Source organism: Rhinopithecus roxellana, chromosome 8, assembly GCF_007565055.1.
Source record: "Rhinopithecus roxellana isolate Shanxi Qingling chromosome 8, ASM756505v1, whole genome shotgun sequence".
Lineage (NCBI taxonomy): Eukaryota > Metazoa > Chordata > Mammalia > Primates > Cercopithecidae > Rhinopithecus > Rhinopithecus roxellana.
Window position 1 is genome coordinate 21387391 of NC_044556.1, and position 22126 is coordinate 21409516.

The 22126-nt window shown below is 38.4% G+C and overlaps 2 protein-coding genes and 1 pseudogene across 3 annotated transcripts in view; 1 reads left to right on the forward strand and 2 right to left on the reverse strand.

The window, feature by feature from the left end:
- Window positions 1-13419, reverse strand: part of TMED5 (transmembrane p24 trafficking protein 5) — a 28232-nt gene extending 14813 nt beyond the window's left edge. Inside the window, exon 1 of the mRNA XM_010385114.2 lies at window positions 12317-13419. Within this exon, the coding sequence (XP_010383416.1) occupies window positions 12317-12817 (501 nt within the window). The 5' untranslated portion in view covers window positions 12818-13419. The remainder of the gene's footprint in view (window positions 1-12316) is intronic.
- CCDC18 (coiled-coil domain containing 18) overlaps window positions 12085-22126 on the forward strand; it is a 109062-nt gene continuing 99020 nt past the window's right edge. The window contains exons 1-4 of the mRNA XM_030936760.1: window positions 12085-12247; window positions 16830-16965; window positions 17448-17604; window positions 19780-19938. Of these exons, the coding sequence (XP_030792620.1) occupies window positions 16832-16965; window positions 17448-17604; window positions 19780-19938 (450 nt within the window). The 5' untranslated portion in view covers window positions 12085-12247; window positions 16830-16831. The remainder of the gene's footprint in view (window positions 12248-16829; window positions 16966-17447; window positions 17605-19779; window positions 19939-22126) is intronic.
- LOC115899230 lies at window positions 20526-21169 on the reverse strand (annotated as a pseudogene). The gene has a single exon (XR_004058937.1). The product of XR_004058937.1 is annotated as a 60S ribosomal protein L18a pseudogene (transcript).

Sequence of the window (22126 nt, forward strand, 5' to 3'; positions counted from 1 at the left end):
AATGTCTTTTTCAGATTGTTTGTTGTTGGCATATAGAAATGCTATTGACTTTTGTATGTTGATTTTATATCTTGCAACTTCACTATATTTATCAGTTCCAATAGCTTTTTTATGGAGTCTTTAGATTTTTCCAAATATAAGATGTATCATTTGCAAAGAAGGATAATTTGACTTCTTTTCCAAATTGGATGCCCTTTATTTGTTTCTCTTATCTGATTGCTCTAGCTAGGACTTCCAGTACTATATTCAATAACAGTGGTAAAAATGGGCATCTTTGTTGTGTTCCAGATTTCAGAGGAAAGGCTTTCAGTTTTTCCCCATTCAGAAGATACTAGCTGTAGGTCTGTTGTCTAAGGGTTTTATTATGTTGAGGTATGTTTCTTATATACCCAGTTTTTTGAGGGTTTTTATTATGAAGAGATGTTGAATTTTATCAAATATTTTTCAGCATCAATTGAAATAATATGGTTTTTGTCCTTCATTCTGTTGATATGATGTATCATATCATTCTACTGATTGATTTGAGAATGCTGAACCATCCTTGCATCCCAGGGATAAATTTCATTTCAACCACAAAAATTTTAAAAAAGAAATATAATTGATATGTTGAGAAGAGAGAAAGTAGAATTATATAAAATGTTCAGTAAAAACCAGAGAAGGCAGAAAAGGGAGGGAAGATGTAAAAAAAGAACAAGTACAATGAATAGAAAGGAGTTATAAACATAGCAATATTAACCCAACAATATCAATAGGTATATTGTGAATGGTCTAAATATGCCAATTAAAAGAACTGTCAGAGTGGATGAAAATACAAGATTAACCATAGCCTGTCCACAAGAAACCAACTTGAAATATAAAGACACAGATAGATTTAAAGTAAATGGATGGAGAAAGATATACCATGTTAACACTAATCAAAAGAAATCTGGAGTAGCTATATTAATGTCAGAGAAAGACAACTTCAGAATAAGGAAAATCTTCAGGGATAAAGAGGGGCATTACTGGCCAGGCATGGTGGCTCACGCCTGTAATCCCAGCAGTTTGGGAGGCTGAGGCGGGCAGATCACAAGGTCAAGGGATCAAGACCATCCTGGCTAACATGGTGAAACCCCGTCTGTGCTAAAAATACAAAAAAAATTACCTGGGCGTTGAGCACGTGCCTGTAGTCCCAGATACTTGGGAGGCTGAGGCAGGAGAATCACTTGAATCTGGGAGGTGGAGGTTGCAGTGAGCCGAGATGGCACCACTGCGCTCCAGCCTGGGCGACAAGAGCGAGACTCCGTCTCAAAAAAAAAAAAAAAAAAAAAAAAAAGAGGGGCATTACCTATAATGAATGGGTCAACTTTCCACGAAGACATAACAATCCTTATGTGTATACACATAACAACAATGTATCAAAATATGTGAGGCTAAAACAAAGAGCCACAAGAAGAAATAGAAAATCACTACTATAGTTGGAGACTGCCACATCCCTCTATTGGTAATTGACAGATCTAGGAGGCAAAAAATCAGTAAGGATATAGTTGAACAGAACAGCACCATCAATCAACTGTGTCTAATTGAATCTTGAGAACTAATCAATCCAATGACGGAAGAATAACACTCTTCTCAAGCTCATATGTAACATTCACCAACACAGACCACATTCTGGGCCATAAAACACACCTTGACTTGTGCTGTCAGACCACAGTGGAATTAAGGTAGAAATCAGTAACACCAAAATAGCTGTAAAATTCCCAACTATTTGGAGATTAAACCACACATTTATAAGGAACTCATGGGACAAAGAAGTCTCAAGATAATTTTTTTTTAAACTTCAATGAAATGAAAATACAACCTAACAAAAATTTGTGGGATACAGAGAAATCAATGCCTAGAGGGAAATTTATAACATTGGATGAACTTATTAGAAAAGAAGAAAGATCTAAAATCAATAATCTAGACATCCACCTTAGGAAGCTAGAGAAAGAACAGTAATATAAACCTAAAACAACCAGAAGAAAAACATTAGAGCAGAAATCAAGAAAACTGATAATAAGAAATCAACCCAGAAAAAAAAAAAAAATCAATGAAGCAAAAAGCTGGTTCTTTAAAAAGATCAATAAAACTAATAAACCTCTAGTCAGGCTAACCCAGAAAAAAAGAGAAAAGACACAGAACACTAATATCAGAAATGAAAGCTGGGTCATCATTAATTATCTATGGACATTAAAAGGATAATAATGGCCAGGCGTGGTGGCCAGTGCCTGTAATCTCAGCACTTTGGGAGGCTGAGATGGGAGGATCACTTGAAGCCAGGAATTTGAGACTAGCCTAGGCAGCAAAGTGAGACCCTGTCTACACACACACACACACACACACACACACACACACACACACACAAAGGCAGGCATGGTGGTGCACGACAGTAGGCTCAGCTACTTGGGAGGCTGAGGTGACAGGATCACTTGAGCCCAGAAGTTCAAGGCTGCTGTGAGCTATGATAGTGCCACTGAACTCCAGCCTGGGTGATGGCAAGACTCCATCTTAAAAAATATTTAAAAAAGGATAATAGTGGAACATTATTAATAAATCTATACCCACAAATTTGAAAACTTAGGTGAAACAGGCCAATTCCTTGAAAGATACAAAGTACCAAAACTCATACAAGGAGAAACAGATAACCTGAATAGGCCTGTATCTGTTACAGAAATTATATCGATAATTAATAACCTCCCCCAAAAGAAAGGACCAGGACCAGACCGTTTCAATGGTGAATCCTACCAAACATTTATGGACAAAATAATACCAAATCTCTAAAATCTCTTACAGACAATAAAAGCTGAGGGAACAATTCTTTACTCATTCTGTGAGGCCAATATTCCCTAATACTAAAACCAGAAAAGACATTACAAGAAATGGAAACTACATACCAGTATCTCTCAGGAACATAGATGCAAAAATCTTCAACAAAATATTAGCAAAGCTAATTCAACAGTGTAAACAAAGAATTACAACCATGACCAGATGGATTTGTTCCAAGTATATAAGCCTGATTCAACATTCAAGAATTATTTCATGTAATTCATCACCTCAACAGACTAAGGAACAAAACTCAGATGATCACAGCAATGGCATACGTATGGAAAACATTTGATAAAATCCAGTATCAATCCATGATATTTAATATTAAAAAAATCTTAGCAAACTAGGAATAGAGCGGAACTTCCTCAACTTAAGGAAGAACATTTACAAAAATCCTACAGCTAAGACCACACTTAATGGTGAGAAACTAGAAGCTTTCTCACTAAAATCAGAAATAAGACAAAGATGCTACTCCCTCATTACTCCTACTCAACACCATACTGGAAGTTCAAGCTAATGTAATACAACAAGAAAGGGAAAGACATACCTATTGGAAAAGAAGAAATAAAACTGTCCTTGTTCACAGATGACACGATAGTCCATGTAGAAATCCTAAAGAACTGCCAAAAAAACCCCTCCTGGAGCTAATAAGTGATTATAGCCAAGTCTTAGTAAACAATATTAACATACAATAGTAGCTGCTTTCCTATACACCAACAACAAGCAACTGGAGTTGGGAATAAAAAATACAATACCATTTACATTAGCACTAAAAGAAAAAAAAGAAAAAAAGAATTAGGTACAAATCTACCAAAATATGTACAAGATCTATACAAGGCAAACCACAAAACACTGATAAGAGAAATCAAAGAAGAGCTAAATAAAGAGATATACCATGTCAATGGACAGGAAGACTCAATATTGTTGAGATGCTAATTCTTCCCAACTTGATCTACAGACTCAATGCAATCCCAATCAGAGTCCCAGCAAGCTATTTTGTGGATATTGACACACTGATTCTAAAATTTATTTGGAAAGAAAAAAGATCCAGAATAGTCCAGACAATATTGAAGAACAAAGTCAGAAGACTGATACTACCCAACTTCAAGTCTTAGTATACAGTTACAGTAATCAAGATAGCATGGTACTGATGAAAGAACTGACAAATAGAGAACAGAACAGAGAGCACAGAAATAAGTAAAAAAGATCAATGGCTGCCAGGAGTTTAGTGTTTGGGAGAGGGGGTTTGTAAAAGTGGGGTACAGGGGAGTTTTAGTGCCATGGAACTATTCTGTATGATACTACATAATATACTAATGGTGAATACATAACATTATGCATTTTTCAGAATGCATAGAACTGTACAATAGAGCAAACCTTAACGCAACTATGGACTTAACTTTAGTTAATGTTAACAAAATGGCCCTCAATTTTAACAAATGTGCAACACTAATGTGAGTTGTTAATAACAGAGAAAACTGTATGGGAATGTGGGGGTATATGTGTGCTCAATTGTCAATTAGTCTATACATCTAAAACTCTTCTAAAAATGCCTATTAATTTAAAAAAACTATGAAAGAAAACCATAAGAAAAGAACAAAACCAGGCAGAGATAAAAAAGAAATATCTCTATGAAATGTTAATGTAAAATATTTCAGACTTTCTGCAAATGGAAATGGAATAAAGTCAGGATTAATTATGGTAATCTGGGGAAAAGGGAGAAATAGAACATCCAGTCATTGAAATTATAAACTCAATAAAAGAGTCAACAGATTATAACTTAAAAAGATTAATGAACCACAATGAGATGTTACTTTACACTTGTTAGAATGGGTTTTGTAAAAAAGATGAATGATAACAGTGTTGAAAAGGATGTGGAGAAAAGGAATGTAAATTAGTACATTATTGCCAGACATGGTGAGCACGTGCCAGTAATCTCAGCTACTCAAGAGGCTGAGATGGGAGGATCCTGAGCCCAGGAGTTTAAGACCAGCTGGGTGACACAGCAAGACCTTATCTCAAAAAAGAAAAAACAAATTAGTACATTGTTGGTGGGAATGTAAATTAGTACAGCCCTATGGAAAACAATACGGTGGTTCCTCAAAAAACCACAAATACAACTACCATATCATCTAGTAATCTCACTTCTGGTATACATCCAAAGGAACTGAAATCAGTATGTAAAAGAGATATCTGCACTCCTGTATTCACTGAAGCATTATTCACAATAGTCAAGATATAGAAACAATCTAAGTGTTCATTAACGAATGAATAAAGAAAATGTGGTATAGATACACAATGGAATACTGGAGGACATTATACTAAGTGAAATAAGCCAGGGACAGAAAGACAAATACTGCATTATCTCATATGTGGAATCTAATACAGTTGAATTCCTAGAAGTGGAGAGTAGAACAATGGTTACCAGAAGCTGGGGGTGGGGGGCTTGGGGAGAGAGGGAATAGGGAGTTGTTGATCACAAAGTTCCAGATATATAGAAGAAATAGGTTTTGAGGTCTATTGCACAGGAAAGTGACTATATTCAATAATAATGTATATTTCAAAATAACTGAGACTAAATTTCAAATAGCTCATCATAAAAAATTATAGGCAAGGCAATATTAATTAGCCTGACTTAATCATTACATATTGTACATATGTATCAAAACATCACAATATACCCCATAAATGTATACAATTATAGTTTGCCAATCAAAAATAATATTGATACATTTTTAAAACTAATTAAGATAGAGCTGAAGAAATTGTTCATAAAATAGAAGAGACAAAGAGAGAAATGAGAGATTAAGAAGCGTAGATGATGCACTTAAACTGCAGTGAAAATGCAGAAGCAGAAAATTTAAAAAGCAACAAGAGAAAATAGAGATGAACTACAAGTATATAACAAACTGACAGGAAGCTTCAACAGCTATAATTGAAGTCAGAAGACAATAAAATACTAGTTTTGACGTATTTAGGAAAAATATCTGTCAGTGAAGAAAAAGTAATTCAATTCTTTAAGAAAAGTCTATAGAGCAGAGCCGTGAGAACCAGAGGAAAACAAATTAAGCCTGAAATCTGTCCTATTCAGACTTCCAGTTATATGAACCAATAGACTTCCTCTGATTTGGGTTATTTACCTGTTGGTAAAAACTTTGTAAGGACTTTAAGGATCATGACATTTTAATTAAAATAATCATATATGTTTCATCCCATTAAACCCTGTATGATTTTATGAGTATGGGAAAAGGTGTGGAAGAGTTCACATCTAGGAGAATGACAACAGGCGTTCAATAGAGTTAGTTTTTTTTTTTTTTTTTTTTTTTTTTTTTTGAGACGGAGTCTCACTCTTTCACCCAGGCTGGAGTGCAATGGCGCAATCTTGGCTCACTGAGACCTCCGCTTTCCGGGTTCAAGTGATTCTCCTGCCTCAGCCTCCTGAGTAGCTGGGACTACAGGCGCACACCACTGCGCCCAGCTAATCTGTCTTTTTTCTTTTTTAGAGACGGGGTTTCACCATATTGGAGGCTGGAGACCAGCTCCTGACCTCCTGATCCACCCACCTTTGCCTCCCAAAGTGCTGGGATTACAGGCGTGAGCCACCGCACCCGGCTTTTTTTGCTTTTACATCTTTGTATTGTTTGACTTACTCTAAGGAGGTTGTATATTACTTTTATAATTGGAAGTAAAAAATTGGAAGTAAAAAAATTCATAAAGGAGACAGGTGTGATGGCACGTGCCTGTAGTCCCAGCTACTCAGGAGGCTGGCTGAAGTGGGAGTATTACTTGAGCCTGAGTTCAAATTCAGTCTAGGCAACATAGTGAGACCCCATCTCTCTCTCTCTCTCTTTTTAACTTTTATTTTAGGCTTGGGGGTACATGTGAAGGTTACCTAGGTAAACGTGTTAAAAACCACAATAATTTTTGCACCTAATATTTCATCACCCAGATATAAAGCCCAGTACCCAATAGTTATCTTTTCTGCACCTCTCTGTCCTTCCACCCTCCCTCATCAAGTAAACCCCAGTGTCTCATGTTTCCGTCTTTGTGTTCATAAGTTCTTATCATTTAGCTCTCACTTGTGAGAACACGTGGTATTTAGTTTTCTGTTTCTGCGCTAGTTTGCTAAGGATAATAGCCTCCAGCTCCACCCATATTCCCACAAAAGACATGATCTCATTCTTTTTTATGGCTGCGTAGTATTCTATGGTGTATATGTACCACATTTTCTTTATCCAAACTGTCATTGCTGGACATTTAGTTGATTCCATGTCTTTGCTATTGTGAACAGTGCTGCATTGAACATTCGCATGCATGTGTCTTTATGGTAGAATGATTTATATTCCTCTGGGTATATACCCAGTAATGGGATTGCTGGAGACCCTATCTCTTTAAAAAAAAAAAGTGTGTGTGTGTGTGTGTATATATATACACACACACATATAAAACTCATATATATCAAATTAAATATATTATTCTCCCCCAAACCCACCTATTTATATATATTCTGATATATATAATACTTAAAAGTCATTTATATATATATATATATATACACATATATATATATAAATGAACCTCAAAGGTATCTTTCTTCTTCCTTAGTATCTTGGCATGTGTTTTTCTTTTTTTTTTTTTTTTTTGAGGCGGAGTCTTGCTCTGTCGCCCGGGCTGGAGTGCAGTGGCCGGATCTCAGCTCACTGCGAGCTCCGCCTCCCGGGTTTTACGCCATTCTCCTGCCTCAGCCTCCGGAGTAGCTGGGAGTGTTTTTCTTTTTTATCCATTGTCGTGTTTCACTTACTCCCTTGTGCCTATATATATATATATATATATATATATATATATATGGCTTTTGAGTTTTTGTTTTTTATATACATATTTATATTTACATATACTTTATATATACATATATACATATAATATTAGACATGTATACCTGCAGATAAAATGGAAATAGGAGGTATTCCAAATGGCATCAGATATATTATACAAGTAAATTTTAAAAATTAGATGAAACAGCCAGTTTACTAGAAAGTATTGAAATTTAGCTCTATACAAAAATGAAAAGACTAATAAAAATTTTTCAAAATTGATACAGCTATATTCTCCCAAAAACCCACCTAGATAGTTTTACATATTTGGTAAACGTCTGGTACACTCATTCAAAGATACTTTTTAGTGCCTATTATGCCCTTAAAAAGGTATTGTTCTAGGCTCAGGGTTTATTTTCTAGCTAATATTTTTTGAGTGCTTATTAGGTGCTCGATACCATTCCTTTTACATGTATTAGCATATTTATTCATAATAGTATGTAGTGGGGAGCAGGTGACTGTTATTATTTTATAAGTATATAGAAACTGGTACAGAGAGGCTCAATACCTTGCGGCCAAAATGATCTTTTAAAAAACATGGATCAAGTTAACCTGCTTATAACTCTTCAGTGGTTTCTTACTGGTCTCTGCAAAAAGACCCATATCCTTAACAAGGACCTAAAAGCCCAGCATGATCTGATTGCTGTTGCTACTGACTTCTCTAGAGTAGACTTGTACCACTGTTCTCTCTCTGTATCCTGTCTTTCAGCACCTCAAAGGTATCTTTCTCTCTTTTTCCTTAGTATCTTGGTACGTTGTTTTTCTTTTTTACCCATTGTCTTATCCCACTCATTCCCTTATGCCTAGTGAAAGCCTGATAATTCTATAGAAATTAACTCTACTTCTGGATGTCTCTCAATTTCCAGATAAAATGAAGTCCTCCTACTGAGCCCACTCAGTCTTATGAACTTACCTTCATTCCCCCTATTAAATACTTTGACATGTATTTGTGTAATAATTTGATTAATGTCTGTCCCCATACTTGATTGTATGAGAGCATGGACTATACACACACACACACACACAAATATAGATATATATATATAAAATACCATACATATATCATATATATATATATTTTTGAGGCAGGGTCTTGCTCTTGTCACCAAGGCTGGAGTGAGTGCAGTGGCATGATCACAGCTCACCATAGCCTCAACCTCCTGGGCTCAAGTGATCCTCCCACCTCAGCCTCCCAAGTAGCTGGAACCACAAGTGTGTGCTACCATGCCTGGCTTACTTTATTTTTGGTAGAGATGGGGTCTTGCTGTGTTGTCCAGGCTGGTCTGAAACTCCTGTGCTTGAGTGATCCTCCCACCTTGGCCTCCCAAAGTGTTGGGATTACAGGTGTGAGCCATTGCACCTAGCCGATATTTTCACTCACCGTTGTATCCCTAGCACCTCAGATAGTGTTGACACATATCAAGCACTCAAGAATGACTTAAATTTCTAAATGGATGCTCTATTTTATTCATAAGATACACGAATTGGCATTAAAGTTTTCAAGAGCCTCTATCAATATAATGTGGGGCTAGTCAATTATCCAAAAAGTATTCTCCTGAAACCTAAAAAGAAATTAGTAAAATTTTCAATATGTCACAGTAACCAAGGACAAAGTTGGATTGTCTGTTCCATAATATTTTAAAAACTAACTTTAAGAGAAAAATTAGTAGGATATAGTTACTGGGAAATTAAACAAGTTGGGAAATGCAAACATAGGGTGGAAGATGATCTTTACCCTACACATCTCACCAACACTATCTAGGATTACATATATTAAGTGATTTTACCTCTTTCCTCAATCAAAACAAATTGTTTAGGGAAAATGTTTTAAAGGAATAGTCCCAGCTGGACGTGGTGGCTCACACCTACAATCCCAGAACTTTGGAGGCCGAGGCTGGCGGATCACTTGAGAGCAGGAGTTTGAGACCAGTCTGGCCAAGATGATGAAACCCCCCTCTACTAAAAATACAAAAATTAGCTGGGTGTGGTGGCACATGCCTGTAATCCAGCTACTCGGCAAGCTGAGGTGGGAGAATCACTTGAACTCAGGAGATGAAGGTTGCAGTGGGCCTAGGTCGCGCCACTGCATTCCAGCCTGGGTAGCAGAGGGAGACTCTGTCTCAAAAAAAAAAAAAAAAAAAAAAAAAAAGAACAGTACCTTTAAGAGTGATAAAGATGTAAAGAATAAAGCTAAACCAAGCCAGCTATGTAACTATAGAGGTATAAATGTAAAACTAACATTCATTGACTATTTACTACGCGTCAGGGATGATCTATTAGCATATTTTAATAGACCACTTTACACTGAATATGAGCATTTATTAACTCATGTTTTTCAAATCAACTCTATGATGTAGTTACAATTATTATCTCTATTTTACAAGTGAGAAGATCACATAAGTTTTAAGTAGGCAGACTCAAGATTTGAACCCAGGCTAAGGTTGAGCTGGTGCTCTTAACTATAAGAGGACAGTAGTTAAAATAGATATCTTCCCTAATGTGTGTAAATACTGAAGTTTTTTTATTAATACAAATTGTTTTCTTATCTAGACTATTTCACTAGCCCTCTAGTTGGTTTCCTTGACTCTAATTTTGCTCTTCTTAAATCCATTTTCCACACTGCATCCAGTGATCTCCTTAAATCTTAAATGGACTTGCACAAAATTAAGGAAAACCTACACAGCATGGCAAACAAGGCTATGATTGAGGCTTCAAGACCCCAGCCTTCTGGCCTCTCTGATGTACTTTTCTCCTACTCCCACCCTAGACTTTATATGTCTTAAAGTCTAATACAAACTCAGTACTTGTAGTGTCCACTACACACTAACCATCCCCACTTACACTATGTATTTTAAGAACTATAGGTCTTTTTATTCCTTTTTCTGAAATGTCCCTTGTTCCTTGCATTTTCGTCTCAATGAAGCATCTTTCTGGATTAAATTTTATTTTCTCCAGGAATCCTCTCTGAAACCCTTAGAAGTGACCCTCCTCTACTGGTACTTAGCCATCCTTTATTGAAATTACCTGTTTATGAGCCAGTAACCCTTATTAAGCTCTTTGAGAAGAGAGATTCTTTCTTTCTCTTTTACCTACAACCGCCACAACCCCGCTTCCCCTCGTCTCCCGCCCCTCCATGCACAATTCCTGGCACGTGTTAACTGTTCAGTAAATGCTGAACTTTTGAACTTTACTGGAAATCAAGAAACACTGAGTTTTAGCCTCAGTTTTGCTATGTGATTTTAGATATTTTATTCTCTGTGCTTATCTTGTGTACCTATATACAACTTAATCCTAAAGTTCCATCGTATAAAAAATTCTACAACTTTTAATTTTGCTCTGTATGTGACAGTACCTGGTATTTAAAAACAATTCTCTACATCAAGTTAAAAAATTAACATTTGATGATTATAATTGACTTCTAAAACACTGAAAGATGAAACACATCAATGCTGTTTTTTTTTTTTCCTGTACTGCTACCTGGAAACATCGAAATTTGCTGTGTGGAACGAACAAGATTTCTTCTAAGAAATTACCTCCTACTAGCATGACTACATAAAATAAGGTAATTCCCAGCAAGAATATTATGCAGATACTAAAATGAAAACATGCTGGGCATGGTGGCTCACGCCTGTAATCCCAACACTTTGGGAGGCCGAGGCGGGTGGATCGCCTGAGGTCGAGAGTTCGAGATCAGCCTGGCCAACATGGCGAAACCCTGTCTCTACTAAAAATACAAAAATTAGCTGGGCGTGGTGACGCACGTCAGTAATCTCAGCCATTCGGGAGACTGAGGCAGGAGAATCGCTTGAACCCGGGAGGCAGAGGTTGCAGCAGTGAGCCGAGATTGCGCCACTGCACTCCAACTCTAGCCTGACCAACAGAGCGAGACTCCGTCTTAAAAAAAAAAAAAAGAAAGAAAGAAAACAATGACACGAGGGAAATGCTTACAATGCTCAATGAAAAGAAAGGAAAGGTTATAAAGTTTTAATGTACGATTTGATCTTTTGAAAATAATGCATATATAACTTAAACGGCAATGTATGATTAAATATAGCAACAGCCTCTTCCAAAAAATTTCAAAATCGGGCTTAGTGATAATTACACGATCATAATTCAAAAACCCTTAACTGAAGCAAAGACAGTGAAGACCTGTAACATCTGAATTGTGTGAAAGGGGTGGCGGTGATTCAAACAAGTGTCATCACCTCGTCCAATGATGAAGGAGAACGTGTATCAGTTCCGCATTGTGAAATTCTCAGTATCGTAGCGTGTAGTGGCTAAGAAAAGCGATAGGCGAATTAGGAAACAAAGAGAAAAGCCAGCCACATCACCAGTTCTGGCCTCTTTCCGACCGGAGGAAAGGGGATTAGGCGAGTAGTCGTCAATTCCAGGTCCAGCCTAAGTTCTGGGTCCCCGGCCTCAGCGAGAGCCTCGCCTCGCCTCGCCTCGCGCGCCTGCGCAGAGCGGGCCGGCTTCCCGGACGGCCCTCGCCTCTTCAACACCTGGGCCGTCCACCAGAAGTTTCTAAACGGGTGAGAGGCGACAACGCAGTGTAGCTGGGTTAAAGGAAGGAAGGAGGCTGGTTTATCCTCCGCACTTACTTGGTACTCGATCTCCAGCGAGGCCTTCAGGGGCATGGGCTGATAGAAGCACTCCTTCTGGCCGGCGGGAAGGGTAAAGGTGAAGTCGCTGTCGAGGGAAGGTGTGAAGCCGGCCGCCCCAGGCAGCAGCACCGGAGGCAGAGCGGCCAGAAGGAGCACGGGAAAGGGCAGCCAGGTCTTGTCGCCCATCCCTGCTGGGGTGATCCGGGCTGCAAGAGGCGTGGGATACTGTTGTCTCCGCCGCGTTTCCTCTCTGGACTCCTCGTGGTTGACAGGGAAATCTGGAGTCTGAAGAAACTCCAAGTGGCGGCCGCGGCGGCGGCGGCGAACACTCCCTCCGAAGGAGAAGCGCAGGCCTCCAAAGGGTAGGGACTCAGGGCGGGGCCACCAGCCCCGTTCCGCAACCACCTCAGTCTCGGCCCCCTCAGGCCAGGCGTGAGCGCCGCCCGCCTCTCCCACTGACGGCCTCTGGTTCCCATGGCTTTCCCCACCAATGGGCATCCTGGCGGTGTTTGTGGGAAATGTAGTCCCGGGCGGGCTCGGCTAGTGGGCTCGGACGCGCTCACCGACCACGATCCCCGTCAAGCCCCGCGCCTCCGGCGGCGCCTCACGCAATCTGCGCCGGGGCGGGGCAGCGGCCGGGTAGGCGTGTCCCAACGGCTCCCGCGGCGGTTCGAATTCCGTGCTGCCAGGGTTGGCTGGTTCTCCAAGTAGCGTCCGAGGCTTCCACACGCAGGGGCCCTGGAGAGGGTCAGAGGCCTCCTAACGTAGACTCAAGTGCGAAGCACGCAGTCGCCGGGTGAGTCTCTCCCCAGCTGCAACTTGGGTGGTGAGCGACTGCCCCTTGGCGTGGGGAAAACAGCTTACCTGGGGGAGTTTTGTTCCTTTCCCTTCCCGGCACTTTGGATGCGCTGGGACTGGTCCTTGCGGTTGCTGAGCATGCTCCTCTGAACGGTTGTATTTTATTTGATGAAAAATAGGAGTCTGGGCGCAGTGGTTCACGCCCGTTATCTCAGCACTTTGGGAGGCCGAGGCAGGAGGATTGCTTGAACCCAGGAGTTCGAGGCCAGCTTTGGCAATATGGCGAGCCACTGTCTCCATAAAATTAAAAAAAAAAAAAAGTATTTCCTTAAAAAAAAAAAAAAAAAAAAGGAAGATGTCACGTCCGCCCCCGACCCCTGCTTCTTTCCGACGGATGTAGGATCAGCTGTGTCAAGCAATCTTGAGACAAGAGACTACTGTACAAAGTTATGACCTCTTTCCAAAATGAGGAATCTTTTTCGACTGCAGCCCATTGTATCACATACGTAGGGTATAAAAGAACACTTGTCCTTCGTTTGATGGGTGTGCGTGTGCAAACCTACAAACACATTAATTAGGGCCCAAAGATGATGATTAAGGTCGATGAGTAGTAGGATGATGTGCTTTTCTTGGTATTCAGTCAGTGAAGATATACTTTTTTGGGTAACTACTGTAAATTGAGGTTAAGGGCATTCATTTGACAGTAAATGGCCCACTAGGAAAAAGAAAACATTTTAGTATTAAATATATTCTCTCTCAGTCTTTCTCTCTCTTTCTTTCTTTCTCCCTTTCTTCTTTCTTTTCTTTTCCTCCTCTTCTCTTCTCTTCTCTCTTCTCTTTTCTTTCTTTTTTTTTTTTTTTGAGACAGAGTCTCGCTCTGTCGCCCAGGCTGGAGTGCAGTGGGCGGATTTCAGCTCACTGCAAGCTCCGCCTCCCGGGTTTACGCCATTCTCCTACCTCAGTCTCCCGAGTAGCTGGGACTATAGGCGCCCGCCACCTCGCCCGGCTAGTTTTTTTTGTATTTTTTAGTAGAGGCGGGGAGTCACCAAGATAGCCAGGATGGTCTCGATCTCCTGACCTCGTGATTCGCCCGTCTCGGCCTCCCAAAGTGCTGGGATTACAGGCTTGAGCCACCGCGCCGCCTTCTTTCCTTCCTTCCTTCCTTCCTTCCTTCCTTCCTTCCTTCCTTCCTTCCTTCCTTCCTTCCTTCCTTCCTTCCTTCCTTCCTTCCTTCCTTCCTTCCTTCCTTCCTCCCTCCCTCCCTCCCTCCCTCCCTCCCTCCCTCCCTCCCTCCCTTTCTGTCTTTCTGCCTTGCCTTTCCTTTCCTTTCCTTTCCTTTCCTTTCCTTTTCTTTCCTTCCCTTCCCTTCCCTCCCCTCCCCTCCCCTCCCCTCCCCTTCCCTTTTTCCTTCCCTTTTTCCTTCCCTTTTTCCTTCTTTTTCCTTCCCTTTTTCCTTCCCTTTTTCCTTTCCTTTCCTTTTTCCGCTCCTCTCTCCGCTCCTCTCTCCTCTCCTCTCCTGCCCCCTCTCCTGCCCCCTCTCCTCCCCCCTCTCCTCCCCCCTCTCCTCTCCCCTCTCCTCTCCCCTCTCCTTCCCCCTCTCCTCCCTGCTCTCCTCCCCTCCCCTCTCCTCTCCTTTCTTGACGGAGTCTCACTCGGTCGCCCAGGCTGGAGTGCAGTGGTGTGATCTCGGCTCACTGCTACCTCTGCCTCCCGGGTTTATGCAATTCTCTGCCTCAGCCTCCCCAGAGCTGGGATTACAGGCGCCCGCCACCATGCCTAATTTTTTTGTACTTTTAGTAGAGACGGAGTTTCACCATCTTGACCAGGTTTTAACTCCTGACCTCGTGATCCACCTGCCTCAACCTCCCAAAGTGTTGGGATTACCGGCGTGAGCCACCGCTCCCGGTCTGACAGTTATTTCTTACATGAAAATACACAGATGTTGAACTAAAACCTGATTTAAGATGAAATATATAATACCAAATGGCATTATAGAATTTGCCCAATTTTCTCTTTTTTTTTTTTTTTTTTTTTTTTTTTTTTTTTTTTTTTTTTTGAGACAGAGTCTCGCTCTGTCGCCCGGGCTGGAGTGCAGTGGCCGGATCTCAGCTCACTGCAAGCTCCGCCTCCCGGGTTCACGCCATTCTCCTGCCTCAGCCTCCCGAGTAGCTGGGACTACAGGCGCCCGCCACCTCGCCCGGCTAGTTTTTTGTGTTTTTTTAAGTAGAGACGGGGTTTCACCGTGTTAGCCAGGATGGTGTTGATCTCCTGACCTCGTGATCCACCCGTCTCGGCCTCCCAAAGTGCTGGGATTACAGGCGTGAGCCACCGCGCCCGGCCAGAATTTGCCCAATTTTCTCAACCCTTTTCTCCCTCACCATCCTACAGAGAGCTGGAGATGTTGAATAGATAAAGCAAGATGGGGACCTGATTTATTGACTTGTCTGCGAGAGTCTTGTCACTTAAGCAGAAGGAAATTTGTGGAAACAGAAAAGGGAAAGAGGATAGAACCAGTTTGTCTATTAAGATTACACAGTATCTCATTTAATTTCCTGCCACTTTCTTTCCATAAGGTGGGAGTTTTCTTTTTAATCTTCCTCCCTACATTTGAGAATTTTTGAGTGGGGAATAAATGTAGCATACCATTCTGACTGGTTGAGGGAAGGAAGGATAGTTTAGTATTTGTTAATTCATTCAAAATATTGAGCTTCTGTAAGTACATTGCAGTCCTGAACGTAATGACAGGACTCCTAACCTTTTGGAACTTGGGATGGGAGCAGAATGCTAAGAAGGGCGTTGAAGGAAATGCTACAATGAAAAAGGTAAATGGGATCTGAAAGAGGAATGTAATTTTAAGATTGCGCAGAAAGCTCTACAGAAGTAGTGGAGATTATAAAGCTTTAGTTTTTTTATTGTATTAATTACAATAATAAAATATGATGCTTTATTATGATTTTTTTATATGCAAAGAAATTTAGTAGTTTCACAACCCTAGAGATACTCATCCACTGAAGAAACAAAAGCTTTTCTTCGTTTATTTCTTTAAGTTGACCTGCCAAATGTTATTTTGATCCCTATGGTTGTGACTTGTAAATGTGTGTTTTTTAAATTTTGTAACTATTGGGCATAGGAGGACGAGATAACTTTTATCTGGTAATAAATTCCCTTCTAACAAAATATGAATGACTGTAATGATACCATTTAATCAGATGTCTAGTACTCGTAGTGTGATTGTGAAAGTTCAAACACCTCATATTGAAATTGATATGTAATAAGTAATAAAGCTACAATGAGACATAATTTAATGGTCTTTGCATCCTAATGACTTGGATTCAAGTCTTGATTTCACCATTTACAGTTTGTGCGACTTTGAGCAAGTTATTTAATGTCTAATTCTTAGTTTTCTTAACATGGAATGAAAATACTTAACAATTGCTAGGAAGATCAGGTATCCTTAGAAAAGGGGAGCTATAATAACTAGACCCTGGCTAAAATGAAAAATTCACTCATTGAAATTGTATTGAACTCCTTTATGGCTTTACACTACAGATAAATTCATTATTATTGATTTTTTGTTTTGTTTTAAACCGCCATGAAAGATTTCACAACATTTGAAATAGAAAACTAATGAGTTAAATTCTATTCGTGTGAGTATTTTGACTGAAACTACAGAATCTTTCAGGCAAGGTACAAGAAATTCATTTTTTTTAAGAAATGGAATCTAGTTCATCAGACTACTATAATAAAGACAATGAAGAGGAAAGTTTGCTTGCAAATGTTGCTTCCTTAAGACATGAACTGAAGATAACAGAATGGAGTTTGCAGAGTTTAGGGGAAGAGTTATCCAGGTAAGTAGGTAAAATCACATACAGAATTCACTGTGCCTTAAATATATCAATATAAAATGTGTGAATTTCATTATTATGTATTGTTTCGAAAGTGCCTCTGGAATAAGAAATAATTTTCTTATACTTTTTAATATAACTTTCAGTTTAGGGAAAAATAGGAATATTAGAGAAGCCTCTTTGCATATTAAAAACACTTTCAGTGTATTAGAACTCAGTATAAAATATATTTTTTGGGCTTTATTAATTTTTTAATGCTTTTTTGAATCTTAAGTAATCTTAGCATAGAGGCTCTAGAAATACAGTTTGCTAGTTTAAAAGTAATTATGATTTATTTAAAATTTAGTGGAAACATTGCCTTATGTTCATAACTGTGAATCTACTTAGCAGCATTTCAGGTTTTCTATTTTCTTATTTAATGTATAGCAATTTGTAGTGAATAAACTATCCAAGAACTGAAATATGTTTTTTTCTTTTTTCTCTAGTGTTAGTCCAAGTGAAAATTCTGATTATGCCCCTAATCCTTCAAGGTCTGAAAAGCTAATTTTGGATGTTCAGCCTAGCCACCCTGGACTTTTGAATTATTCACCTTATGAAAACGTTTGTAAAATATCTGGTAGCAGCACTGATTTTCAAAAAAAGGCAAGAGATAAGGTTATTATTTTTAGACCTATCTAGTTAAAAGAAGTGTTGGTTTTAGGCCTGTCTACTTAAAAAAAATTTTTTTTCTGTTTTTCTTTAAATACCTTATTCTTGGTTTCTGTAATCTTTTACTCTGGTACTCAAAAATTTAAATATAACTGTTCTTTTTATGTTCTAACAAGAAAGTAGTTATCTTGGTGTATTACTCTACTTTTAAACTTATCTATTTATTACCTTTTTGCAGTTAAATGTCTTCTTAAGTAAATTATAATCCCCTTGATTTTAACACTACATCTTATACATAATAGGTAATCAATTATTTATTAAGTGGTTAAGGTATACCCACCATTTAGCCTGGATCAAGTACTATGAATAGTATGGCACTATTCTTTCATTATCTTTCTATTTTGTCCATGATGTTAGAGATCTTTGCTTGGTCTGAAACTGTCTTCCCTTTTCTTATTCTATCATGTATTTATCTCCCTGCATTTATCCCTCTTCCTCATTCAACCCTTTTATCTCCTTTTACACTCTCTTCCTATTCTTTGTTCCCTGCACTCCCTACATGTATATACACAGATATGGTTGCACATAATCTTTTTGGATACGTATTTGCTCTTTCCACTTCAGAAAGCCAACCATTAAGAGCTTTCTTTTTTGTAAGGAAGCTACTTAATGAAGCTGTCTGAACCTACTTTTTAGAAACAAATTCAAATTCCATGTTTACATGGTATGTAGTTCCAAGAAATTTGATCTCTATCCTCATTCAAATTGCTGATCATTCTTACTGTATATATGCCTTAATTGGGAAAACAATAATGGTAATGCCTATCAAAGACAAAAGGATAATCTAGTGTGTAAAGAGCTCCTAGAAACTGAGAACAAAAAGGTCAGTAACCCAATGGGCAAAAGACATGAATGGAAAAAGAAATAAAAGTGATATCCAAACTAATGAAAAGGTGTCCAATTTCCTCATAATAAGATAAATTCAAAATGAAACTATACCTAAGTACCTTACCTAGTTCTTACCTATAGAATTATTAAACATTCAGATGTTTGAGATATCATTTTATTGGTGATATTGGGTACGGGTACATTGCCTAGTGGGAATGCACAGTGATATAACCCCAACTGAGATGCATTTGGCAATATTTACCAAAATTACAAATACATTTACCTTGACTTGGAACTCCCATTTCTGGAAAACGATACTATAGACACACCTGCAGGATATGACATTAGGCATTGTTTATTATATCAAAAGATTAGAAATAGTTCAAGTATCTAGTAATAGGCGGTTAGTTAATGGTTTATTCATGCAATGGAAACTATGCAGTTGAGAAAAAAAAAGGGTTTGTCAATGTATTTATTATGGAGAGATTGCCAGTGTATATTGTTCCAAGTTAAAAAAAAAAATGCACGGTGCAGAATGTTATATTTAATGTGCTAGTTTTTGCAGAAGGAGAGGAGGGAAGTGGGTAATTTGTATTGCTTATGTATGTGTATGGAATCACTAGAAGACTAAACAAGAAACTTATAGAAGTGGTTACCCACCTATTAAAGATGGGAAGAGACTTCTGTGTATACTTTTTCTTTTATATAGTTTTGGATTTTGAATTGCATAAATAAATCACTCAAAATAAAGTTAATTAAAAGAAATGTTTTGAAAATCACAATCCTCATGAAAATTAAATATTGTAAAATATGTATAAAAAGAATATAATAAAAATATGTATACAGATAAAATAATATTTTACCTATTATCCATTTTATTGTTGGTGACATTTGGGTTCTTCCCATTTATTATCTCTTGTGGACAATGTAGCTATGAATAGTTTTATATCTGCACGTGCAAAAGTACAAAAGTTTCTATCAGGTTTATATCTAGGGATGATATTATTGGTTCTTAGCATACTCAACTTTGCTGGATAATACCAACCAGTTTCCCAAAGTGTACCACTGTTTTCCAGATTATACTTGTATATACTTCCACCAGCAGTGGAGGAGAGAGTATTGATTGTTCCACATATCCTTGTCAATACTCACTAAGTATTTAAACTCATTTTCTGAGCTGCTTAGTCATTTTATTAATAATTGCTCATAGTTTTCCATTAATTACATGTAACCCTTAATTGAAATAATTGAAAATGTATTTGTTCTTTTTCATTCTTTCAGATGTTTTCATCTTCTACCCCTGTAGATCAGGAGATTAAAAGCCTTCGAGAGAAACTAAATAAACTTAGGCAACAGAATGCTTGTTTGGTCACACAGAATCATTCCTTAATGACAAAATTTGAATCTATCCACTTTGAATTAACACAGTCAAGAGCAAAAGTATGTATCTTGAAATGAGTTTGCCAGCAGAAAATAGTTATTATTTTAAGATTTATAATTGGAAAAATAGTCCTTGTATTGCCACATTGCCTTAATGTGTTATGTGAAGTAATTTTCATTATAATACTATAGTATCAACATGTTATAAAATCAATATTGTATGAATTATATCTGAAAATGATTGAAGGGAACTTTACAGTTTGGCATTTAGATAAGTCAGCTTCTTAAGGTGTTAAGATTACCAATTTGTGTGGTCTTATTTTTTATACAAAGGAAGTATAACTTACTTATTTTCCCTTTTAAAATAACACATTGTCATTGTTGAAAAATTTAAAAGTAGCAAAAAGAGGAAGAAAGATCACCCAGAGTTTCCACCTAGAAACCACTTTACCAGTTTAATACGTAGTTGAATTCAGACTGTTTTAAATAGTTTTGGTGTTTTCTGTTTTTTTACTGTGTATATAATCTATGCATTTTCTGATGCATTTACATAGCTTTTCCATTGATCATTTTTTATAGTAGCATTATATTTCATGTGATTATAGTGTAACTTAGTCAATTCCCGTATTTCAGTGGTTTCCTATTTTTTTATTTTATTTTTTGTCATTCCTGAGTTTATTTGGGGCACACCCAGGCGAAGGCCCTGCACCTAAAAGAAGGTGTTGGGCCTCTTGGTGGTGAAGCGTGGCTTGTGCTGACAGCGCGGGACCCGGTGGGGCAGCGGGAACTTGATCTTGGAGTCGTGGAACTGCTTGACAGCCGGCCGACGGCACTTGCTGGCTGCGATCTCCTCCACCTTCATGATTTGAATGGAGTGGGCCCGGGCGCGGTGCCGGGCGCCCATGTCTCGGTAGCACTGGGTGACAGCGCCCGCAGTGGTCAGGTCCCGGTATTCCCGGTACATGTTGTGGGTGCCGCTCCGGGAGTCATAGCGCAGCCAGATTCCGAAGTTCTTCACCCGCAGTGGGGACTTCTCAAACACCTGCCCACAGTAGACAATCTCCCCTGAAGACTTCTTCATCTTCTTTAACTGAGATACGAAGTACCAGAAGCGGGACTTGGCGACGACATGATTAGGCGCAAAGATTCGCATGCGGTAGAGGGGCGGTGTGTGGCATTTGGGGGTGGGCAGGCAGCAACCCACCACCTTGTACTCTCGTAGTGTGCCAGAAGCCTTCATGGCGTCCTCTCCGCTGTCGCCGCCACCAGCAAAAGGACGGTTTCCTATTTTTTTACTAAATGGTTGGTATTACACAAAAAATTTGTGAAGAAATTAGAAGAAACCAAAATGTCCAATAATGGAGACATAGTAAATTATGGTATACCCATAAGATAGATTGTAACAAAACCTTTTTTTAAAAAATGAGGTAAATATACTAGTACTAAGATGCAAAGTTGTTTGACTTATATGGAGCATGATAAAGTTTAAATGATATATATGTTTGTAGTCACTTAAAACGGTGTCTATGTGTAGTCAGCACTCAAAAACTGTTACCTAATACATTTAGTGGCAGAAAAACATTACAGAGCATTACACACGTATAATAATCTCAGTTTTCCTCTTTATAAGAAGTGTACATGTGTCTGTGTGTGTGTTTGTATGTAAATATATATACATGTGATACATTAAGGTAGAAACTGTGCTTCACACTTGATAACTTCGAGAGCGATTGGAAAGTTGGAGTGAGGCTTTCACTATTTGCTTTTATTGCATTGTACATATACATTATATGTAGTTTTAAATAGAGGAGTTATGGGAAGACTTTATTTTTCTTTTCTGTTTTTTCAAACAAAACGAAATGCTATTAGGGATTATTTCAGCACAGGAAAAACAAAATGCAGCAATGAACATAAAACTTCTTTAGTGTTTGAGATTATTTCTAAGGTAGATTTCCAGAGGCAGAATGACCATATTTTAGGGAAATAATGTTTTTCAAGCATTTACATTTTGTTCCTCATCTTTTCTTGTTCACTTTGAGGGAAAAATGCTGTTTTTCTTGATTTCTTACAAAATTTACCTTTTCGGTATATTTGTTTGCCATTTAGATTTCTTTGTGATTTGTGTTTTTTCTGCTTATTTTTAAAATTTTTCTTCAACTATAGATAATCTCTCTTTTTAAAGTCATGATTGCTAGTGATTTAAAGAAAAGAGACATAAAGATAATTTAATAATTACTGAACTAATAGC